Below are 20935 nucleotides of genomic sequence, written 5' to 3'. Positions count from 1 at the left end.
CATGGAGACGAATACCTGGTATCAGAATTATGGCCTTAAGCTAAATGGTAAGAACAAAGTGCCCACAAACTACCACATAGGAGGTAGTCCACTAAGTAAGGAAGATGTAATTAGGGACTTTGGGGACACAAGTAGATAGCAACCTCTCCTTTGACAATCACATTACCAAAGTGGTTAGAAAATCCTATGTAGCCCACCTAATCACAAAAGGGTTCGCATCTAGATAGGTTATTGTGCCCCTCTACTCATCGCTCATCAGGCCCATAATAGAGTACAGTGCCCCATTTAGGATGTACCTTACTCGACACCTGCAACAGCTGGAAAGACCCCAGAAGTACCTCACCAAAGAGGATCATGGGCCTCAAACAGATGCCCTATGCAGCCAGGCTAAAGAAACTCCAGCTCTACTCGGTTGCTTACTGCCTTCTCAGAGACTACCTCTGCCTTGCATACAAGGCCATGTCTAACCCTGTATTAATGGACATGCTCCACCTAGAAAACCAAATCGCGTAGAGCCACATGCTCTAGGGATTTAAACCTCAGAACAACAGTTAATAGAACATGCTGGAAGGACAGATTCCTGTCCCAGAGACTTCCCTTGCTCTGGAATAGACTCCCAATCTGTTAGGCAAAGCCCTTCACTGACTCTTCAAGAGAAATCTTGACGAGTGGATGGGAAATCGTAAATTTATACCTGGGATTACATCAGTGGCCCTGCTGGACAGAGGCCCAGGAAACTAAGTCTAAAAAGGACACGAAAGCCAACACACACACCAGCTAGGCTTATAAATGCCCTTGGGCAGATAGCCTAGTACCTACCTATGAACTTGTAGAACAGCCAGCATCTGGAAAGTAGATATTAAAGATGGACTTTCAGAAATACTGATTTTCTGGGGGGGTTTGGACCCCAGTATATGAAAAGTTGTTCAGGGATGCATGTGAGAGTGGGAAAAAAGGGGATTAAGGATGGCCAGGCAAAGGGCAATTTCATAGGGGCTAGCTGCAACATTTTGGTAGGATGTAAATTATCTGCATGTGCTATATTTTATGTCGGGTGCAGAGAGTACAAGTGGGAGCATCATTCAGAAATAAAAATAGGTATAAAGGATGATGACTGCATGAGTGAAGACCAGTACAAGAAGATTAATGGGCAGTGTTGCTTCACAGTTCTTGGTTCACTGATTATTCTTTTTAGAATCTACTTGTCTCCTTTATCCTTGTAGGTATTCAGTGGGTTCTCCAGGTTGCTTCCACATCCAAAAGACATACATGTGGTGGAATTACTGATCCTACAAATTATCAACAGGTGGTGTAGAAGTTGGTGTGTAACATCCCATCCAGGTTCAGGTTTCTACCTTATGCTTATAGCTTGCCAGGGTAGGCTTGATCTCCAACCATAATCTTGAATAGGCTAAAGCAAATCTTGGGGAATGGATGAATGAATGAAGAAGGACTTCGCTATTGAAAGAACAATGCATTCTGTCAGTAGTAGTGGAATCTGATAAAGCAAAGTATAGTGATATGTGAGATGGATCTGGTTGAAGCTATGGGAAGTGACAGTAGTGAAAGTATGGAACCCAGGGACTCAAGTAGTGAAATGGGTGTTTTTGTCTGGCCCCAGTCATCAGTTAGTGCTTCTATTGAGAAGTATGCTAGCACAGTGGGGGTGGCAGTGACATTGCACTGCCAGCAACCAAGGCACATTTAATGGATTAGGATCTTGGAAGGATTGACTTAATGTTGGAGGACTGAGGAGACCAGAGAGTAGCCTTTACTACTGCTATACTAGTGCACCTCAGATTTCCCCCTTTTTATAGATGCTAGAGATTACCTTCTGACCGGATGTTGTCAGGTAGGGCCAATACCAGGCACTGACTCAGCTTCTTCAGTATTTAAGTATCTTGGCTTACCCACTACTTGCATGGGCACGTTAGGTCTGCATAAGAAGACCCAGCCCCTTTAATATGATGTCCATTATTGTATGCTGAGATTTCTACATGTGCCTTGCTAACATTTCTCTCGTGTAGCAACAGAAATGTAATGTTGAAGAAAAAGTGGTGACATATTGGTATTCTGTGTAAACCAGAGAATAAAAAAGGTAACGAACCATTCAGTAAAAACTGCAGGAAAGTTCAGCTAAGATGGTCTTCACTGTTATCCCGTGGTTTGGATATTTGGGATATTTTGCAGGCACCGTAATGCTTGTTGCCAATAGACATATGCAATACTGATGAGCTAAGAAAAAAGGGAAAACATGGTATGTCTCTAGCTAGTGGGCTGTTGGCTTTATTGGTCTGAATCACTAAAGAGTTGAGAAGTAAAAGTGAAAAGTAGTGGTCATTCACAAGCCAGGTAGGTGAGCCACGAGGGTCATTTGGATTCATCTCATGTGCCAGCAGTATAGGAGATTTAATGTATTATACAGTGTAGACTTTAGCTTAGTTGAGTATTCACTGATTTCCTATATCTGTTGCAGTATTCATAATATGAGGGAGTTTCCCCACAGCAGGCGACCTGATGTCAGCCAGTGTCCGTGGTATGTTGTACATGGGCTGTGATCAGATGGCCATAAAAGTGACATCTGTGCACCATCCTCAGAACTTCTCTACTGCCAGATCTGAATGTCAGATTTAAATGTACAGTCTGACTCAGAGTTGTTTGCAGTTCTTCAAAATTCAGATAAGTGCCCCATTGGGGAATTTTTTTACTTTTGTTACCGTCTTTGGTTAGGGTTCATGTCATCCAAGAGGGGCAAATGGCAATGCGGACAACAAATTCCACACAAGGGTAGCCACCTCTAGTGCCTATTCTGCCTAGGCCCAAACCACGACCACAAAACTGCTCCATTTGTCAGGTGTTTGTCCCAAAGACTTTCAAGAGTAGACTATCCTCCCTAGCTGTATATACCTTGAGAATCAGCGCTTAAAGCTGATAGCAAAAAGCGCTATGGAAGGATCCTCTAGGCCTGAAGCAGAAGGCCAAACAGCAAAGCCTAAACCTGCTGCTGCGCCTCTGGATACAGACATCTTTTTTTGAGACAGAGGACAGCCCGAAGACTCGCCCAGTTCACACCTCCGATTCACAGGCTGAGACTGACGTCCAGGACACCTTGGATCCGAGCATTAGCACATCCGCAGAGGCTAAACAGGCCATCCATGTCGGATGTCCGAGAGGAACCACGGCTCATGGTTACAGAAGGCTGTAAAGGGATTCCACAGGTCCTAGTTAGGGAAGAGGTAAATTCCAACCTGATCGAATATGGGCCTATGTCAGGCCCTCCCACCCTACATAAAGCAGACCTGCATGGGAAAAAAAAACACAAAAACTAGCATTTGTCTCCACCAAAAGAACCTGCTAGCAATTGGCAGCAATTCACTTGGGGCCTTTTCAGTGCCCTAATGTCACTTAGGCCTCCTGCAGGTTTCACCCCTGTATTCTTTCCACTTAAAAGAACTGGGGAAGAGAACACATTTGAGGAAGAGGCATCTTCAGGAGATGAATCCCTTACTTACTCTTCTCAGACCCTTCCCCCTGGATTATGCCTCCCCAAAAGAGGAATCAAATGGTACAGACTCACCAGTGGAAGACTTGTCCTTTTGGAGGGACCCTAGCTAAGATGAGACCACTGTAAATGGGATAGCACCCAAGTATCTAAAGTACACACAAGATACTGTGAACTATTAAAGGTGGAATCATGTAGCCCATCAGCTATCCCTCCTGTCTTGCCTGCCTTTCTCCATGCTTTTGACTCAGAAGAGGAGGACATCTATCGTTATGGTAAGATTTTACACAACTGTTCTTTCTCACCTTTAAAGCAATAGTCACATAGTGCTAAAATTAAAAAAAATGCAGTTAAACATTTATATGCAAAAAAAGGTTTTGTAACCAAGCCTTTTTAACGTTTGTTAATAGGTTCATAAGAAGTTACTAGGCTTGCAGTCCAAAGACTATTGAGTAGATTCTCCCAAATTCCCAGTTGCCCTAAAGCACTATTAGGTTAAGTGACTTGCTCAAGGTCACACAGTCGGCAAATGAGGGCTGAGGGAGTAAATCAGTGTACCACAAACTGTCTCGTAGCCTTCATTTATGTGCCAACTTAAACTGAGCTGTATTCAAACACAATGTAAAAAGATGTTATACATTGTATATTTGTGGATAAATGGATGCAAAAAAGGCATTTAAACCTTGGAACTAAGTTCAGTTTGTGATGTGATAAATACTGTATAACAGACTTTTAATGTTTGTGTTTATTATAATCAACATTGTCTGTAACTTCCCTTCTTTTGCAGGTGGCATGGGTTCCTTCCATGCAATGGTCAACTCCGTCATCCATGTCATTATGTACTTTTACTATGGCCTGTCAGCTGCAGGACCAGCTTTCCAGAAGTATCTGTGGTGGAAGAAGTACATGACAGCAATTCAACTGGTGAGTGTCGAGACAGCCAAGTAAACTACTGTTGAGTTTCAGACCAACAGTAGCACTTAGCATGCTCCTGTTCCAGAATCTGGAGCACTATTACATTGTGTTAATCTGAGTCAGTTTCCTTTGATTAATACTTGACTGAGGCTACAGTAGTGACCTGTGGATGGTAGTGATGTATCCTTGTGTGTTTGTGGTACCTTACCTTATTTCACAGTGCAGTCCAACTAAGTGTGTTTCAATCCCTAGGTATTTATTGACTGATATACCACTCCTCTTCCACCTGCTTTTTCTCCCGGTACATATTTTTTGAATATAAAGATGAAGTGGTGCATATGGATGTTCTTTGAGATAGTAAATCTATGCAGTAGTTAGCTGAAAGGTAGAATATTTGCCTTTTTAATTGTGGTGTAGTGTTTCCCTTATCATTGAGTTCAGCAGAAACTGTGGAAAAGCAGAGTTTAATGACAGACATAGTTGAGAGTTTTGAAGTACACAATTCTTTTCATGTTAAAGTACACTGGATATGAGCTTGATGCTGACTGAGAGGGACAAATGATCTTTCCACTACATCCTGGTAATGCAGCTGCCTTTCATATGCCCTTGTCCCATTCTTTTTTGTTCATGCAACTGTAAATCTCTGAAGTGCACTTTACCGCTGCATAAGGCAGTACATTCCATGGCCTACCCACCCTCCCTGCAAAATAGGATTCTTTTGTTTCCAACTTGAAAGGACTCCTTTTCCATTTGTCACCAAACCCATCTGTGGAGGCTGCTAGCCTAGCAAGATAGAATTTTGTAAATAATTCTGCCTCATCTGTAAGTATTAATATAATCCACAGGCTTGTTTTTACAAATGTAAGAAAACTGGGCCAGGAAATTCTTTCTGTTGTCTTAATATAAGAGATAATTACTAAGGTTTTACATGTAAAAGTGTCTTATTGCTGTGGCTTCCTAGCCAGGTGCAGCTTACAAAGAATTGTAAATTTTGAGTTTGTTATCCTGGGAACTAAACGAGAAGTGATGAGCAGTAATGTGTATATCAATTTAAGACTGACAAAGATTTGAGCATTTTGGATTTTGTCTGAAGCTGACAACTCACCAGCACTTTGCCTTGTAAGTGAAGTTATTTAGGACATAATTTCTCTTAGAGTTAGATAGGAATTTAGCCAGATTAGTCTAGCTGTTTTCTATGTTTGTCAGACTATCCCACAATATTGTTTTAAGGTTCCTGTGATTTCTGATCTCTTAGCACTATGTTGAATTGATTAGATTTGTTTTGTGCTTCTATTTATTTTTAAATGTTTTAAACCTTTCAACTGTGGCTGTTTTGTGTAGAGATAATTTAAGCTCTAAAGTACTTGCATGTATTTGGTGATACTGTCCAAGCCACTCCAATAGTCTTGCTGCTCAGTCACACTTAATATTTGGATAACAGTAACATTACACAGTGAAATTGGTCACCCTTTGGGAAGGGCCTTATAGTAGCTGTTACTGGTGGTTGGTGGCAGTCATTACTACCCTATAACCTGGGCAGAAAGGGCATAGCTAGTGAACCTGTGCCAGTCTTTCCCAGGAGTGTCTTTGTATATAAACCCTGTGTGTCAGCTACCTGGGGAGGGACAGGAAGCACTGGTTGGACAGAGGGAGTGCTGGGAGGACTTGGCTTAGAACCCTGGCTAAGGACTCCACTCTGTAGCTGTGCTAGTGGGGAATCTTATTGGAGATCTGGAGAGAAGGGAGAAACCAGCCCCAGACAGACTGACTGTGATCTCTGTGTGCTCTTAAGGGAAACTGTACTTTACTGTGGACGCGCCCCTCACTGCTGCTAGTGGTGAGGATTGAGGCTCCTTGATTACTGGGCCAGTGAGTGCATGGGGTGTCGCACCATCTTTCCCAACTTTCCTGTTCAACGCTATTCCTCCTATCTGTCCTTAAGTGTGTAATACTAATATTGTATCCTGTTTTGACTTTTGGCGTATAAATACCCAACTTTCTAAATCCTCTGCTCACCCAAGCCACTTGGTGCCTTCATCACTTTGCCAAGTGCCTTCACCATTTTCTACTTTCTACCATTGAACAGACTGCCGAATTCCTTTCACAGGGAGAGGAACCACTTTACCACCATGGTGAACTGTGTCCTCTCTTCCATGTAGTGTGATTTCATAGTTGGTATATTTAAGTAGGAGGCGTGGAGGGGGCAAAGCCACCCACATATGGAGTGGACTTTTTCGTTTGGTGTCTTTGGTGGTCAAGTGATTCCTTTCCCTGTAAAAGGAATTTGGTAGTCCGTTCGTTGAAGTGCAGCTTCGGTGGATTTTAGCTCAGGTAGTACAATTCAGAGGATCGTACTTTTGTCCAATGAAAGTAGATCCATACACACACACTCATTTTGAAGACAACTGGATATAGCAACTTTAAACTCGCTCTTGTCTGTCAACCCCCTCTGATTGCAAGGATAAACTTGTTTCTCTTTTGTCTGGCATACAGTAAATTGTTTTCCACAAGCACTCTGAATGGATTTGATTTATGTTTTATCTAAATTACTGTAAGATGCCCTCTATACTAAGACTGAAACCTGATGTGTTTGTTGAGCAGCTGCAAGGCTTTCTCCCCCAAAGTTTTTTCTTCTCCTTTACTAGTTGATTTTTTTTCTGTCTCCAGATTTCTTAGACTGTGTAGTGACTAACCAGTTACTAAATTGAGTTTTACTGGCTATTTTCCAGAAAATTTGTTTCACTCTGGCAGAGCTATAATTGACCTGTTGATCAGAAATGACAGGAAATGCAGAAGAATGTTATTCTTGTTTAGTTGAAAAGATTTTCTCATTTATTTTTTTTTTACTGTTTTACTTTCAGCTGCAGGCAGTTGATGTCCAGCCTGCCTGCAGTCAAGGAAGAATGTGACATATAATTGACTGCATGTGGATGTTAATGAATTGTATTCCCTCTGATTAGCATTCCTGAAGGGGCTAAGTAAAATTGATTTGTTCATGCTATACACTGTAAGACTGTATTCAACAGTGAAAAGAAGCACTAAATGCAAGCATTGTACATAATTTTAAGCAATGAATTTAAGCATAATTGGCACATAAATAATCAAGATGTTTCTTTATGCAACAAGAAACCCAAAACATGGAAATAATTCTGACAGCACATTAAAATAAGCTCCATGCTAGTTGTGCTTAAATTGATTCATTGTTTAAAATTAAGCTTGCAGTTAACTATTTTTTTTACAACTGAATGTGGTCTTGTAGTGCTGGCTTTTGTAGCAGAGAAGTGAAGACGTGATCGATGCAACCAGGAATATATGATTAACAGTTTGGTCACTGGAGAAGATGAGAGGTGGTGGCAAGCAGTGATTGCTTCATCCTTCCTGAAGGAAGGAGGAAGTTTGTCTCACAGCAGTGTAGGCGCACACTAGAAATAGGGGTGTATATGTATTGTAGTATATGGTCCAGGGATGTGTGCTTGACTGCCAAGATGTGCGTATGCTATAGCCATCATAATGTAGGTGTGGAAATGTCTGTTCACAGTCCATTGCATTTGCAATCTTACAGGTCAGGACGGGGGAATAGAACCAAATTCAGAAATGCCCCATCTTGGCTTCCTGGATGCTGGCTGTGCTAGAAATATCTCACCTATACCTCTCAACTGTGCAGATTTTTGCAGAATGTCCAGATTTTTAAGTTTGGTCCGTTTCTCAACATTTGTGGTTTTCTGGCAAATCACTGGGCTGATACACAAACCAAAACTAGTAAACTAAAAGCTGAAAAAAACTAAATTAAACCGCTTTTAATGCACAAAGTAAGTCTTCACAAACTAAGCGCTTTCACCATTACCCAGTGGCTTCATCAGACTCAATGATAGGCTCAGTATTACAGCTTATACTGTGACATCACCAAGCTCAAACCAATCACTTTAAAACATCAATAAACCAATTATTCAATACAAAAAAGTGTGTGTATATGTATGTATATATATATATATATATATATATGTATATATATATGTGTGTGTGTGTTAAAACATAGTTGTAAAAATATAAAACATTCCATTTATATAACATTCCATTTATATAATCCCTACCTACATATTACTAACTTCCACATCTTATAAAAAAAATCAATATATACAATAAATACTTATATGAATAATGTACATTGTATATCATTCCTCACCTAAGTAATACATCCCTATTAAAAAAATATGTATATCCGATTGCTAATAAAAATGAAAGTTGACAGTGAATGCATGAAAAACAGTATGTAAAAAAGGTTTTAATACACATTTTGCTAAGCCAAATTTATATTAAGTAACTTGGTGGTCCCCTGCTATAAACAAACTATACAACAGAAGGAAGAAACTGTTGCAGAAGAGGAAAATCCCAGGATGCAAATAACTCCCTCACCAGCCTCAGTAAGAAACTGAGATCCTTCATAAAATCCTCAAAAGCTAGTTACGAAAATAAAATTGCCAAAGATTCCAAAGACCAACCACAAGGCATTCTATAGTTATGTCAAGAATCTAAATGGCAATGCTCAGATCTGCTCTGAGCTACAACAGAATGGCATTAAATATACTGATCCCAAGGATATTGCCAATATCCTGGCAGATCGATTTTGCCAACTTCACCCCCCTCTCACCCCCTAAAGGGCCCATCTCAGTGCCAAAAGATTGCCAAATTCCGATAATCACAGCCACACAGGTAGAAACAGCACTCTCCAAAGCTAAGAATGCAGCATCCATGGGAACAGATGACATCCCAGGCTGTGTACTACATGAACTACAAAATGAACTGGCACCCCACCTAAGTGTCCTGTGTAATCATAGCCTCACCTCAGGCTTTGTGCCCACTGAGTGGCGCATAGCTGCACTTATCCCGCTCCACAAGGGAGGATCCGCCTTGGATCTCGGGAACTACCGTCCCATCAGTCTGACAAGCCTGATCTGCAAGGGCATGGAATGCATTATCATGGAACTTATAAACAAAGACATTGGCAACCTTCAAACACTGGACCCCACCCAGTTTGGGTTTGTGAAGGGCCGATCTTGTCTCCTGAATCTGACGACTTCAAATCAGTCTCCAGAGCTGTGGACGAGGGTAAGGCGGACCACACAGCCTATCTGGACCTCGCCAAGGCCTTCGACACCATCCCCCACTCTAGAATCATAGATAAACTTACTAAGCTGGGCATAAATCCCTACATCACTCGATGGGTTGCCAACTGGCTTACTGACAGAACCCAGACTGTAAAAGTAGCAGACTCCGAATCCAGCTCCAGACAAGTGGAGTACCTCAGGGTTCAGTCCTGGGACCACTCTTGTTTGGCATCTACTTCTCTGAAGTACAAGCCAACACTAAGGGACTCTGTCTAACAAAGTTTGCAGATGACTGCAAACTGGGAGCCATTATAGAATCCCCAAATGATGTGGATATTCTACAAAAGGGCCTTACAGAAACAGATGCCTGGTGCCAGAGTCATGGGCTCAAGCTTAATGCCAAGAAATGTATAGTTATCTCCTTTGGAAAAAAACATGTACCCATGAACTACCACATAGGTGGCAGGATACTAAACATCGAAAATGTGATGAGAGACTTAGGGACACAAGTGGACAGTGGTCTCACTTTCGATAACCACATCGCCACAACAGTCAGGAAATCCTTCTATGTGGCACACCTCATCACTAAGGGCTTTTCATCGAGCAAAAAAGAGGTCATTGTCCCACTGTACTCATCCCTCCTTAGACCCATTATAGAGTATAATGCCCCATTTGGTATGTACCTCACAAGACATCTGCAACAGCTGGAAAGGCCACAGAAATACCTCACTAAAAGAATCACAGGCCTAAAGCAGATGCCATATGCTGACCATCTAAAAAAAACTCCAGCTATACTCTGGCATATCGTCTACTCAGAGGCGATCTCTGTTTAACATACAAGGCCATGTCAAACCCTGAGCTGTTGGACATGCTCCACTTAAAGAAATCCCAATCCCTCAGAGCCACACGCTCCAGGGATCTAAATCTTATCACAATGAACAAAACATGCTGGACGGTTAGGTTCCTGACCCAGAGACTCCCCATACTCTGGAATAGACTGCCCATACATGTCAAGCAGAGCACCTCATTGGCCCTCTTCAAAAGGAACCTTGATTGGATGGAAGATAGGAAATTCACCCTGGGGATCATGTCAGTTGGCCCTGCTAGACAGAGGTCTAGAGAAGTAAATATTGTGGGAAGAAATTTCCAGGGAATTGTTATGGCTAGGCTTGCATAGGCCTTAGGGTCGATAGCCTAGTTACCAACCTATGAAACCTATAAAGGAAAAATAGATGCACGGACATTAAGGCCGGGGAGACTAATAGCATTAAGCCTAATCTGCCAGTTGAATTCCAGAATCTCAACCCTAAGCTTGTCGTCCCCTCCTCTAGCACTTGAAATAACCCTGTCAAGTGCAAAAAATGTAAACTTTTTAAAATTGGGACATGTAGTGCTGTGCATACGAAGAGCATTAGTTTGTATCCTTGGTTTTAATAGCTCGAACATGTTCGGCTATTCTTTCTTTAAGCTTCCTAATGGTCTTCCCTACGTAAAATCCCGGGCAGGATGCACAGGTGGCCAAATACACCAACATACTAGTGTTACAACACCACCTACCCAGGCAAGGAATCGACCTATTGAAGCAAAATACTGTAACACAAGGTCCTTCATTAATATATCTACATGTCCCACATTTGTGCATTTTTTATATGGTATATTTTGGGGGTGGCTGTTCAAGAATATTTTTTGTATTTCTGCCCCTACAAAACACAACTCTTGGGACCTCACCTAGTTTTTCTTTAATACTGATGTCAAAACTGGAATCCCAAACCTTTCTTAATGTGTCAACTATGAACGATGTTTAGTAGTTGAATCTAAGTACTATAGAGTCACCTTTGTATATATTTTTCTCTTCTCGAGCAATGTGGTTGTAGGCAGTAGAGAGCGTGTTAAGTTCACGTTTGTTGAGGAAAGAAAAGACTGGGGAGGCATAGAGGAGGGTGGAGAGAAGATGTGTGCGGGCAATAGTTAATTTGGCAGTTGGGGTTAGATAGTTTTTTATTCTGTACATGGATCCTAGTTTTTTGTTAAGTGATTTTACAGTTTGTGTAATGTGAATGTCAAATTTGAGTTTATGATCTATAGTTACACCTAGTAGTTTGGTACTGGCGACAGGGGTTATGATGGTCCCATTGTTGGATTTAACATGGAAGGTTGTATTGTCGTTACTTGTGAGTTCTGTTCCTAGGGTTAAGTAAACGTTGGGAGAAAATAGTAGTAGTTTGGTTTTAGTTGGATTAAGTAGGAGTTTCAGATCGGTGAACCATTTTTCTACTAGAGAAAAACAGTGTTGAGTGGTAGTTTGGAGATTTAGGAGAGAGACATCAGAGCAGATCAAGGTGGAATCATCGGCGTATTGGATGCAGGTGGATTTAGGGATGACTGAGTGTAGGTCATTTATGAAGATGGAAAACAGAAGTGAACCCAGAATTGAGCCTTGAGGAACGCCAATGGTATTGGGGAGTAGGCCTGATAGTCTGTTTTGCCACCGGACAGCTTGTTGCCTACCAGTGAGGTAAGCCTGGAACCAGGTTAGTGCTGGGGTGTCCAGATGTAGGGTTGCAAGGTTGTTTAGAAGGAGCTGGTGATTGACCATATCGAAAGCTTTCGATAGGTCAAGAAAGAGGGCGGTGGATATTAGTTTGTTATTACGATTGTTATTAATGGAGTCGACAAAGGAAAGGAGGGCCGTGGTGGTACTGTGGTGGGGGCGAAAGCCGTGCTGGGAGTTGGACAGGAGATGATTACAGGTTAAATAGTGAAGAAGTTGTTTGTGGATGCATCTTTCCATGATTTTCGCTATTGGGGACAGTATAGCTATTGGTCTATAGTTAGATATTTCTGTGGAGTTACCTCCTTTGTGAAGCGGAATGATGTAAGAGATCTTCCAGATAGAGGGGATGTTGGCTTCAGTTATGGTTCTATTGATAAGGATTGATATAGGGTAAGCAATTACATCAGACGCAGTTTGTAAGAATTCCGCTGGGAGGTGGTCTGCCGCAAGGGTGGTTGGTTTGAGCTTTTTTAAGAGGGTACGTATGTAAGCGGAAGAGACTGGCTTTAAAGTGAAAGGGGTAGGGACAGTGTCTTGTGGTTTTGTGGTTGATGGGGGATTGGAGGTAAGTTGATTGGCTAGAGTTTGGATTGTCTCGGTGAAGAAGGAGTTAAAGGTATTAGCTACATCTTCCTGACTTTTCTCAATAAGTATCTCGGGGGTTGGGGTAGTAGTTTTACCTGGGCGCAGGAGGTTGTTAAAACCAGCCCAGAATTTTTTGGGGTTATTCTGGTGTTTGTCCTGGAGGAGGCAGAAGTATTGTTTTTTGTCTTGGGTAATGGCTGTTTTGGTAGTGTTTCTTAGTTGTTGAAATTTAGTACGATTTTGGGGGGGTTTTGTTGCTCTCCATGTATCCCAGGCTTGGTCACTGAGTTTAATTTTGTTTTTTGTTTCACTAGTTAGCCAGGGAGCTATACGGACTTTGGATCTAACAGTATCCTGTTGTAAAGTGTCCATAGTGTTAATACAGTCATCAAATAGTGCAGTCAATGTCCCCTTTTGTCCACCCATTGGTGTTTTTGTTTTGAAATGTATTCCGCTGTTGGTGATATTGTCCCATGTATGGTTTATACACTTGTCCGCCCCCCTCTCTTGTTCCTTAGCCTTTCTGATGTCCTCAAATGAGGCGCCTTGGGTAAATAAAAACGTTTGTCACCTTGTCGCTCATTAAAATTCACATCACTATTGTTACTATCAACATAATTCACAAAAACATCTTCCAACTGGTTTTGTCTCCTGCGGTTGTTGCTATCATTTGATGAACTTAAGCCCCTGAGGCTATGCCTTGTTATTCTTAGTCATCAGAATCCCTTGAACTTTCTACGCTTAATTTTGATATTTTTATTAACAAAATTCTCAACATTAAGCATTGTGCGATATTTAGTCACTTGCTAAAATAAAAAAAATCTTTGACTATGCTGCCATTCAATGTCAAAGTTTCTTTTTCTAAACAAGCCAAGTTTTGATTGTTCTTAATATCATCTCACATTTCCAAACCTGTTTTGTTGAACAAGTCAATCAGTTCTTTAAAGGCCGTCGAGCCGCCCTCAATACCCATTGGCAACTTCCAGAGCCTACGCCCCTTCAGTAGTTGCTTCAGAGTTACCGACTTCCAAAGAAAGGCGTTGTCCATCTGTAGGCCTCGGTATTTCCAACATAAGTCCCCAAACTGATCTATCTACTTAGTCAAAATTGGCGTTTCCCTTCTCTCGTCATTCCTCTCCTCATTAGAGTCCGAGAAACTGAAATGGGGAATTTGTAGCCATTGTTTGATGTCCCTCCGTTCTGTCTGCACCGCATGTGCTTCTGAATTTGCGTTGTTAATTCCGCTTAACACTGGTGGTGTGTGAAGCGTAAACAGCTCAACTTGAGAGTCTGTTATAATCTCGCGTGATGATTCTCTAACCTCGCGTTCTATTAGGAGTGCTATCAATCTTTGCACTGAGGAGGTCAAGTCACTAATGACCCCCTCCATCCCAAAGTATATTACTGTGCTCAATAAAATGCGAAAAGCTAGTCCATTTCGGCCTCAAAAACAAATACATGAACCAATAAACGTATCCTAAAGGATAACAACTAGTAACAAATGCCGAAGAAACAGAAAGTAAACCACTTTTAATGCACAAATAAGCCTTCACAAACTAAGCGCTTTCACCATTACCCAGTGGCTTTATCAGAGTCTATGATAGGCTCATTATTACAACTTATTATACTGTGACATCACCAAGCTCAAACCAATCACTTTACTTCACATGTAAGTACTGTAGGTATATTAATGAACTACCTCATGTTACAGTATTTGGCTTCAATAGGTCAATTCCTTGCCCGGGTAGGTGGTGGTGCAACACTAGTATGTTGGGGTATTTGGCCACCTATGCATCCTGCCTGGGTTTTTATTTAGGAAAGACCATTAGGAAGCTTAAAGAATAGCTGAACATGTTGAAGCTATTAAAAACAAGGATGCAACTAATGCACTTTATATGCACAGCACTACATGTCCCAATTTTAAAAAGTTAAAAATTTTTTGCAAATGGCAGGGTTATTTCAAGCGATAGAGGAGGGGACGACAAGCTTAGGGTTGAGATTTTGGAATTCAGCTGGTAGATTAGGCTTAATGCTATTAGTCTCCCCGGCCTTAATGATAGTGCATCTATTTTTCCTTTATTGAAAAGAAGTTACTTAATATAAATTTGGCTTGGCAAAATGTGTATTAAAATCTTTTTTACGTATTGTTTCATGCATTCAAGGTCCACTTTCATTTTCATTTTTTAGTATTCAGATATATCTTTTCTTAATAGGGATGTATTACTTGGATGAGGAATGATATGCAATGTACATTATTCATATAAGTATTTATTGTATATATTGATTTTTTATAAGATGTGGAAGTTAGTAATATGTAGGTAGGGGTTATATAAATGGAATGTTTTATATTTTTACAACTATGTTGTGTTTTAACACACACACACATATATATATATATATATATATATATATATATATATATATATATATATATATATATATATATATATATATATATACACACACACACACGTATTTTTTGTATTGAATAATTGGTTTGTTGAGGTTTTAAAGTGGTTTGAACGTGGTGATGTCACAGTATAATAGGTTGCAATATTGAGCCTATCATTGACTCTGATGAAGCCATTAGGTAATGGTGAAAGCACTTAGTTTGTGAAGGCTTATTTTGTGCATTAAAAGCGGTTTACTTTCTAAATCACTGGGCTGATCTCAGGAATGAAATCACTAAATGGCACACAATTGAATTTCAGACTTCATATCCTTTAGAAAATACATTTCAATACAAATCCTGTTCTAGCTACTTTTAAATTTATAAGAGCAGTGTTTGAAATCTGTTCCTATTGTTGGGCCTTTGTCCCCCATTATGTAAGGCTTTGTCCAAATTTCTTGGGTTAAGATGTTTAGATGTATAGTCTCACCTTGATAGGGATTAAACTAGCCTGTTTGTGGCATAGATGGTCAGTGGGTATGGGGATAGAAAATTAATGCAAAGCATGGTGTTACATGCTTATAGTTATTGGGTAAAGTACTGTATCTTTTATTATAAAGAGAAGCTGTTTTAGGGTCTTTACTTCATTCTATGCCATTTTGAAACGTGGAGTAAAAGTATTGCAAGAAGATTTCCATTCATAGTTATGAGTTTAATGGCCTAGTCAAATTCTAATGCATCCAGCTCTGTGTTTTGTCCCACTAGGAAAATCAAAGGGCCCAAAATTGTTGGAATTGCTATTTCAGTTAAAGCACTGTGTTCATTGCTGTGTCCCAGTAACCAGAATCTAAATAAAGTAAAGCTGCAAATCTAATGGTAAAAGGCATATTAATGCTTTAAAATCACGTTTAAATAATCAACCACATTATAGAGAAAGCGTGCCCTCAGCTTGAATAGCAAATGATTTAAGAATAATGATAAAAGCTCTCTGATGAATTATTTTTGTGAAATTGATTATAAAAACTTTGCTGACATTTTTATTAAGCAGAAAGCTTTTAGGTATTGAAGCAAATATTTAGACTTTTCACATGCAAGTCCAACTGTCTGCAACTAACCTTTTTTCCATGCCTCCTTTTGCCATCAAAATGCCCTTTCCTGTTGTATTTTAGACTGTACCAGTCCTAACCATTCTTTCCCTTGTTCCCTCTGTTTGTTCTTCCAGTCCTCATATATTTTTCCCGTTTTATTTATTTATTTTTATTTGTTGACCGGGAGTGTCCGACTGGACGTAGGTCCATTTTCAGCGGAGGCCCGGGGAGAAAAGCTCCTCAGTTAAAATAAACGGATAGTAGTTACATTGGATTACATAGCAATTACGTACAACATATTTACAGATGAAGAACATAGTACATCAGTAGACAACTAGAATCTTTATCTGTGAAGTACATAACAGACATTAACAAATGTTACAAGAAGAAGTTCCTGCTGTATAATAAGTACTGGTTTATGAGCATCTGAGCTTGCTAAAATCAAGGTAGTTAGTGGAGTGGAAAGAAAGGTAGTGGTTGGATGGGGGAGGGTGATATTAGAGTGGGAGTTGCAAGGGCAATTTTCTTATGATTATCCTTACCTCTTCAGTGACCTTAACTAATTTCCTTTTTTTCTTGTACTGTGTGCCCCTTTTTCATTATCTTAAATATATGCATTTTTATAGGGTGATACTAGGCTATCTGCCCTAGGGCGTTTACAAGCCTAGCCAGAGTGTGTTTGGCTTTCGCCACCCTTCTTAGATTAGTTGACTGTGCCTGTGTATAGTAGGTCACAGAAGATAGCCCATTTAAGGTTAGTTTACCGTGCCTCTGTCTAGCAGTGACACAGAAGAGATCCAGGGGTAAATTTACGATCTCCCATCCAAACGTCAAGATTCTTCTTGAAGAGGGTCATTGAGGTGCTCTGTCTGACATGGATTGGGATTTTGTTCCAGAGTGATGGGGGAGCCCCTGGGATATGAGTCTGTCCCTCCAGCATATTCTATTTATTTCTGTGCTGAGGTTTAAGTCACTGGAGCGTGTAGTTCTGATGGATTTGGATTTCTTGAGGTGGAGCATGTCCATTAATTTTGGGTTGGACATGGCTTTATATGTCAGGCACAGATTGCCCCTCAGTAGGCAGTAAGCAACTGAGTAGAGCTGGAGTTTCTTTAGCCTAACTCCGTAGGGCATCTGAGTCCCTTGATCCTCTTGGTGAGGTACTTTTGGGGTCTTTCTAGTTGTAGCAGGTGTCGGGTAAGGTACATCCCAAATGGGGCATTGTATTCAATTATGGGCCTGATGAGTAGAGGGGCACAATGACCTCTCTTGATCTAGATGTGAACCCCTTCGTGATAAGGTGGGCTATATAGAATGTCTTTCTAACCACTTTGGCAATGTGATTGTCAAAGGAGAGGTTGCAATCTACTTGGGTCACCAAATCCCTAATTACTTCTTCCGTACTTAATGGATTGCCGCCTATGTGGTAATTTGTGGGCACTTTGTTTTTCCCAAAGGAGATGACTATGCACTTTTTGGCATTTAGCTTTAGGCCATGGCTCTGGCACCAGTTATCCATCTGAGACCTTTTAGGAGGATGCTTGTGTCAGCCGGCGAGTCTATTATGGCCCCCAGTTTGCAGTCATCTGCAAACTTTGTCAGCCATAGTCCTCCTGTGTTAGCCTGTACCTCAGAGAAATATATACTGAACAAGAGAGGTCCTATGACTGAGCCTTGTGGGACGCCACTTGTAACTGGTCTAGAGTCTGACATGGTACCTGCAGTTCTGACCATGTGGGTTCTATCCCTAAGCCAGTTTGCAACCCATCTTGTGACATAGGGGTTTATATTTAAGCTGGTGAGCTTATTTATGATGCCCGAGTGGGGTATTGTGTCAAAGGCTTTTGCAAGGTCAAGGTAGGCTGTGTGGACTACCTTCCCTTCGTCTATGGCCTTGGTGACTGTTTCAAAAAAATTGACCAGGTTCAAGAGGCAAGATCTGCCCTTAACAAAGCCGAATTGGGTAGAATCCAGTGTTTGGAGGTTCCCAATGTCTTTGTTTGAGTTCCATGATGATACGCTCCATAGCTTTGCAGACCAGGCTAGTTAGGCTTATAGGGCGATAGTTTCCGGGGTCCGTTGTGGCACCACCTTTATGGAGTGGGACCACTGTTGCTGTACACCATTCTTTGGGTACATATCCTGTTGTAAGGCTGAGACTGAACAGTAATTTTAAGTGAGGGTTCAGTTCTTCTTGGAGCTCATGTAAAACGCAGCCCGGGACACTGTACGGTCCCATTGATGCTGTGTTTTTTGCTTTGGAGAGGGCAGCTCTCACCTGTGCATCTGTGATGTCAGGGAGGCTACACTCTGGGATAGTCATTTGCTCATTCATTTTTTGGGGGGGGGGTTTGCACTGAACCTGTCTGCCAGGATGTTGGCAATGTCTGTGGGTTCAGTATATTGTTTGTCATTTTGCACTAACTCAGAGCATATCTGGGAGTTTCCACCCGGGTTTCTGACATAACTAAAGAAAGCCTTGTAATTATCTTTAGCGTCTTGTGCAATTTTTCTTTCGAAGCTAGCCTTGGATGATTTTATGCGGGATCGTAGTTGCTTGCTAGTACTGATCAGAGTTGCCTTCCCTTTCAGGGATTTTGCTGTATCATGTAGTAGCTTCCTCCTCCTGTTGTATAGCTTATTTATGGCTGGGATCCACCAGACAGGTCTCCTGCTTTTGGAGGAGTGTGTCTTGGTTTTATTTGGGATAGCACGATCCATGCATTCCTGTAGGTATCCATAGAATGCATTTGTAAAGGATTCTGCAGTTTGGGCCGTATTTTCCAATGGCCTTGGGGCTTTGAAGGATTCCACCTCGGTTTTGAGAAGTGGGAAGTTTGCTTTTGAGAAGTTTTTGACCGTGGTTTCCTTTGCTGGGGGTGGGGACGGGATATGGATGTCCATAGTGACTAATTTATGGTCAGATCTTACCAATGAGGGGTATACCTCTGGTATGAAACAGAGTCCCCATGTTGGTGATGATCAGGTCCAATATGTTTTCCCCTCTTGTGGGAGTGGTGACCAGTTGTTCCATAGCATTTGAGTTTATAAATTCTAGGAACCATTGGGCTAGGGTGTTGGGGCTTGAGTAGTGCTCCCAGTCTATGTTTGGGTAGTTAGTCACCCAATATAGTGGTGTTTGGAGAGACCTTCATATTCTCCAGTGTCTTCAGGAAAGCCGAGTGGGGTTCCTGAGTTTGGGAGGGTGGTCTGTAGCAGGCTACAAACTGGAAGGCAATTTTGCCCACTGTTAGTTGCACATGGATGGTCTTGGATGCTTCGTGCAGTGCCACTAGCCTGGAGGTATGAGTATCTTTAATGAATATGGATACTCCCCCTCCTCTTTTGGTTCGGTCCGAGTTTTGGGGCCGAAAAGCATGGTATGAGGTCGTGCTGTGGTGCTCTTGGGAGCCTTGAACCAGGTTTCTGTTACTGCACAGATATCAATATTCTCCATACTGAGAAGAGCCTCGAGTGCGTGCATCTTGAGGTTTAGACTTCTGGCGTTGAGCAGCATTACCCTTAGTTTATTTTTCCTTGTGTTGTCTAAGGAGGTGGGTTTGTCTTTTGAGCCTTGCCTGAAAAAGGCACTATGGTGGGTGGCAAGAGCCTTGGCCAGTATTTGAAAACCCAGGGTTGACAGGTGAAAGCCGTCCCTAGCGAAGCAATGTGGCTTGTCAAGCATGTCATCCCAGGATGACAGACATTGGATCCCCTTTGAGTGACACCAATACTTTAGCCAATTGTTGAAATTTATCATTTTGTCTTTATACTGTGGTATCATTCTTGGTGAGGGTAAGATGCTACTCAAGGTCAGGGTCATACCGGCCTGGGCCACATGATCAGAGAGCTCCTCTGTCTCTTTTCATGTAATCCAGGGAGGTACGTCTCAGGTCATTCACACCAGCATGGACAATGACTGAGTCATATTTGTACTTGCTTTGGAGTGACCTGAGTGCTTGTGTTATGTGGTGGATCCTGGTACCAGACAGGCAGCTTACAGTGACCTTCTTGTTCAGCCTGGTGAGAGGGACGTCAGTGTCCCCTATTACAAGTGTATTAGGTGTGTTGTTTAGCCTTAAGGGCTGTGACTGTGTGGCACACTGACTTTGTGAACTATGTGATACGTGGGTATTGTGGGGTAGCAGTTGCTTGGATGTCTGCTTTGGAGGTCTATGTTGCTTGGGCAGATTTTTATTTAGCGCCTCCGAGTATGTTTTTGTGTGTTTGTGTTTGGTTTGCTGTTGCGATAGGTCTAGGTGAGACTGGATTTGTGGTGTGTGTGACTACCTTCTCCTCCAGACTGACCATGCCAGTACTATGTTGAGAGAGTTCAGCCTCCAGTTTGACTATATAGTTGCATCTCTCACATATATTTGAGCTTGTTGGGAAGAGGAGAGGGTGGTCTGTGTACATGATGCAGTCGTAACATTGCCTCAAGATTCCCATATTCACCAGCTGGACTGGAGAGTAAACCTGAAACTGACTTTTGGACATGCCAAAATAGTATAAGGAATTACTTTTTGACTTGATCAAAAAGGACCAATAGGGAGCCAAGTACTTAAAGGGAGTATAAGAGGGTGTAGTGCTTTAGTTTATTAGTGCTTACTTATAAGACACTTATCCTAGCTACTGCTGGGTTTTAGAAGGAAAATAGTGCTTACTTTGAGATTTGGAACAGTTCTAAGGGAAAAAGTGAAGAGCAGACTTTGTGGAGCCGGGAATACTTTAAACCTGATTAAGCGGCGCTGCTCTATGCGCAAAAACGAGGGGGATCAAGGAGTTTGGAATTGACCC

General features: G+C 41.5%; 1 protein-coding gene across 3 annotated transcripts in view; it reads left to right on the top strand.

Moving 5' to 3' along the window:
* ELOVL1 (ELOVL fatty acid elongase 1) overlaps window positions 1-20935 on the top strand; it is a 1026911-nt gene that overhangs the window by 972791 nt on the left and 33185 nt on the right. For all 3 annotated transcript variants that reach the window (XM_044085409.1, XM_044085410.1, XM_044085411.1), the window contains one exon: window positions 4290-4426. In XM_044085409.1, coding sequence (XP_043941344.1) covers window positions 4290-4426 — 137 coding nt within the window. The remainder of the gene's footprint in view (window positions 1-4289; window positions 4427-20935) is intronic.

Source organism: Protopterus annectens, chromosome 10.part0 (assembly GCF_019279795.1).
Source record: "Protopterus annectens isolate FY-2018-M chromosome 10.part0, PAN1.0, whole genome shotgun sequence".
Lineage (NCBI taxonomy): Eukaryota > Metazoa > Chordata > Ceratodontiformes > Protopteridae > Protopterus > Protopterus annectens.
This window is presented reverse-complemented; position numbering and strand designations above follow the sequence as displayed.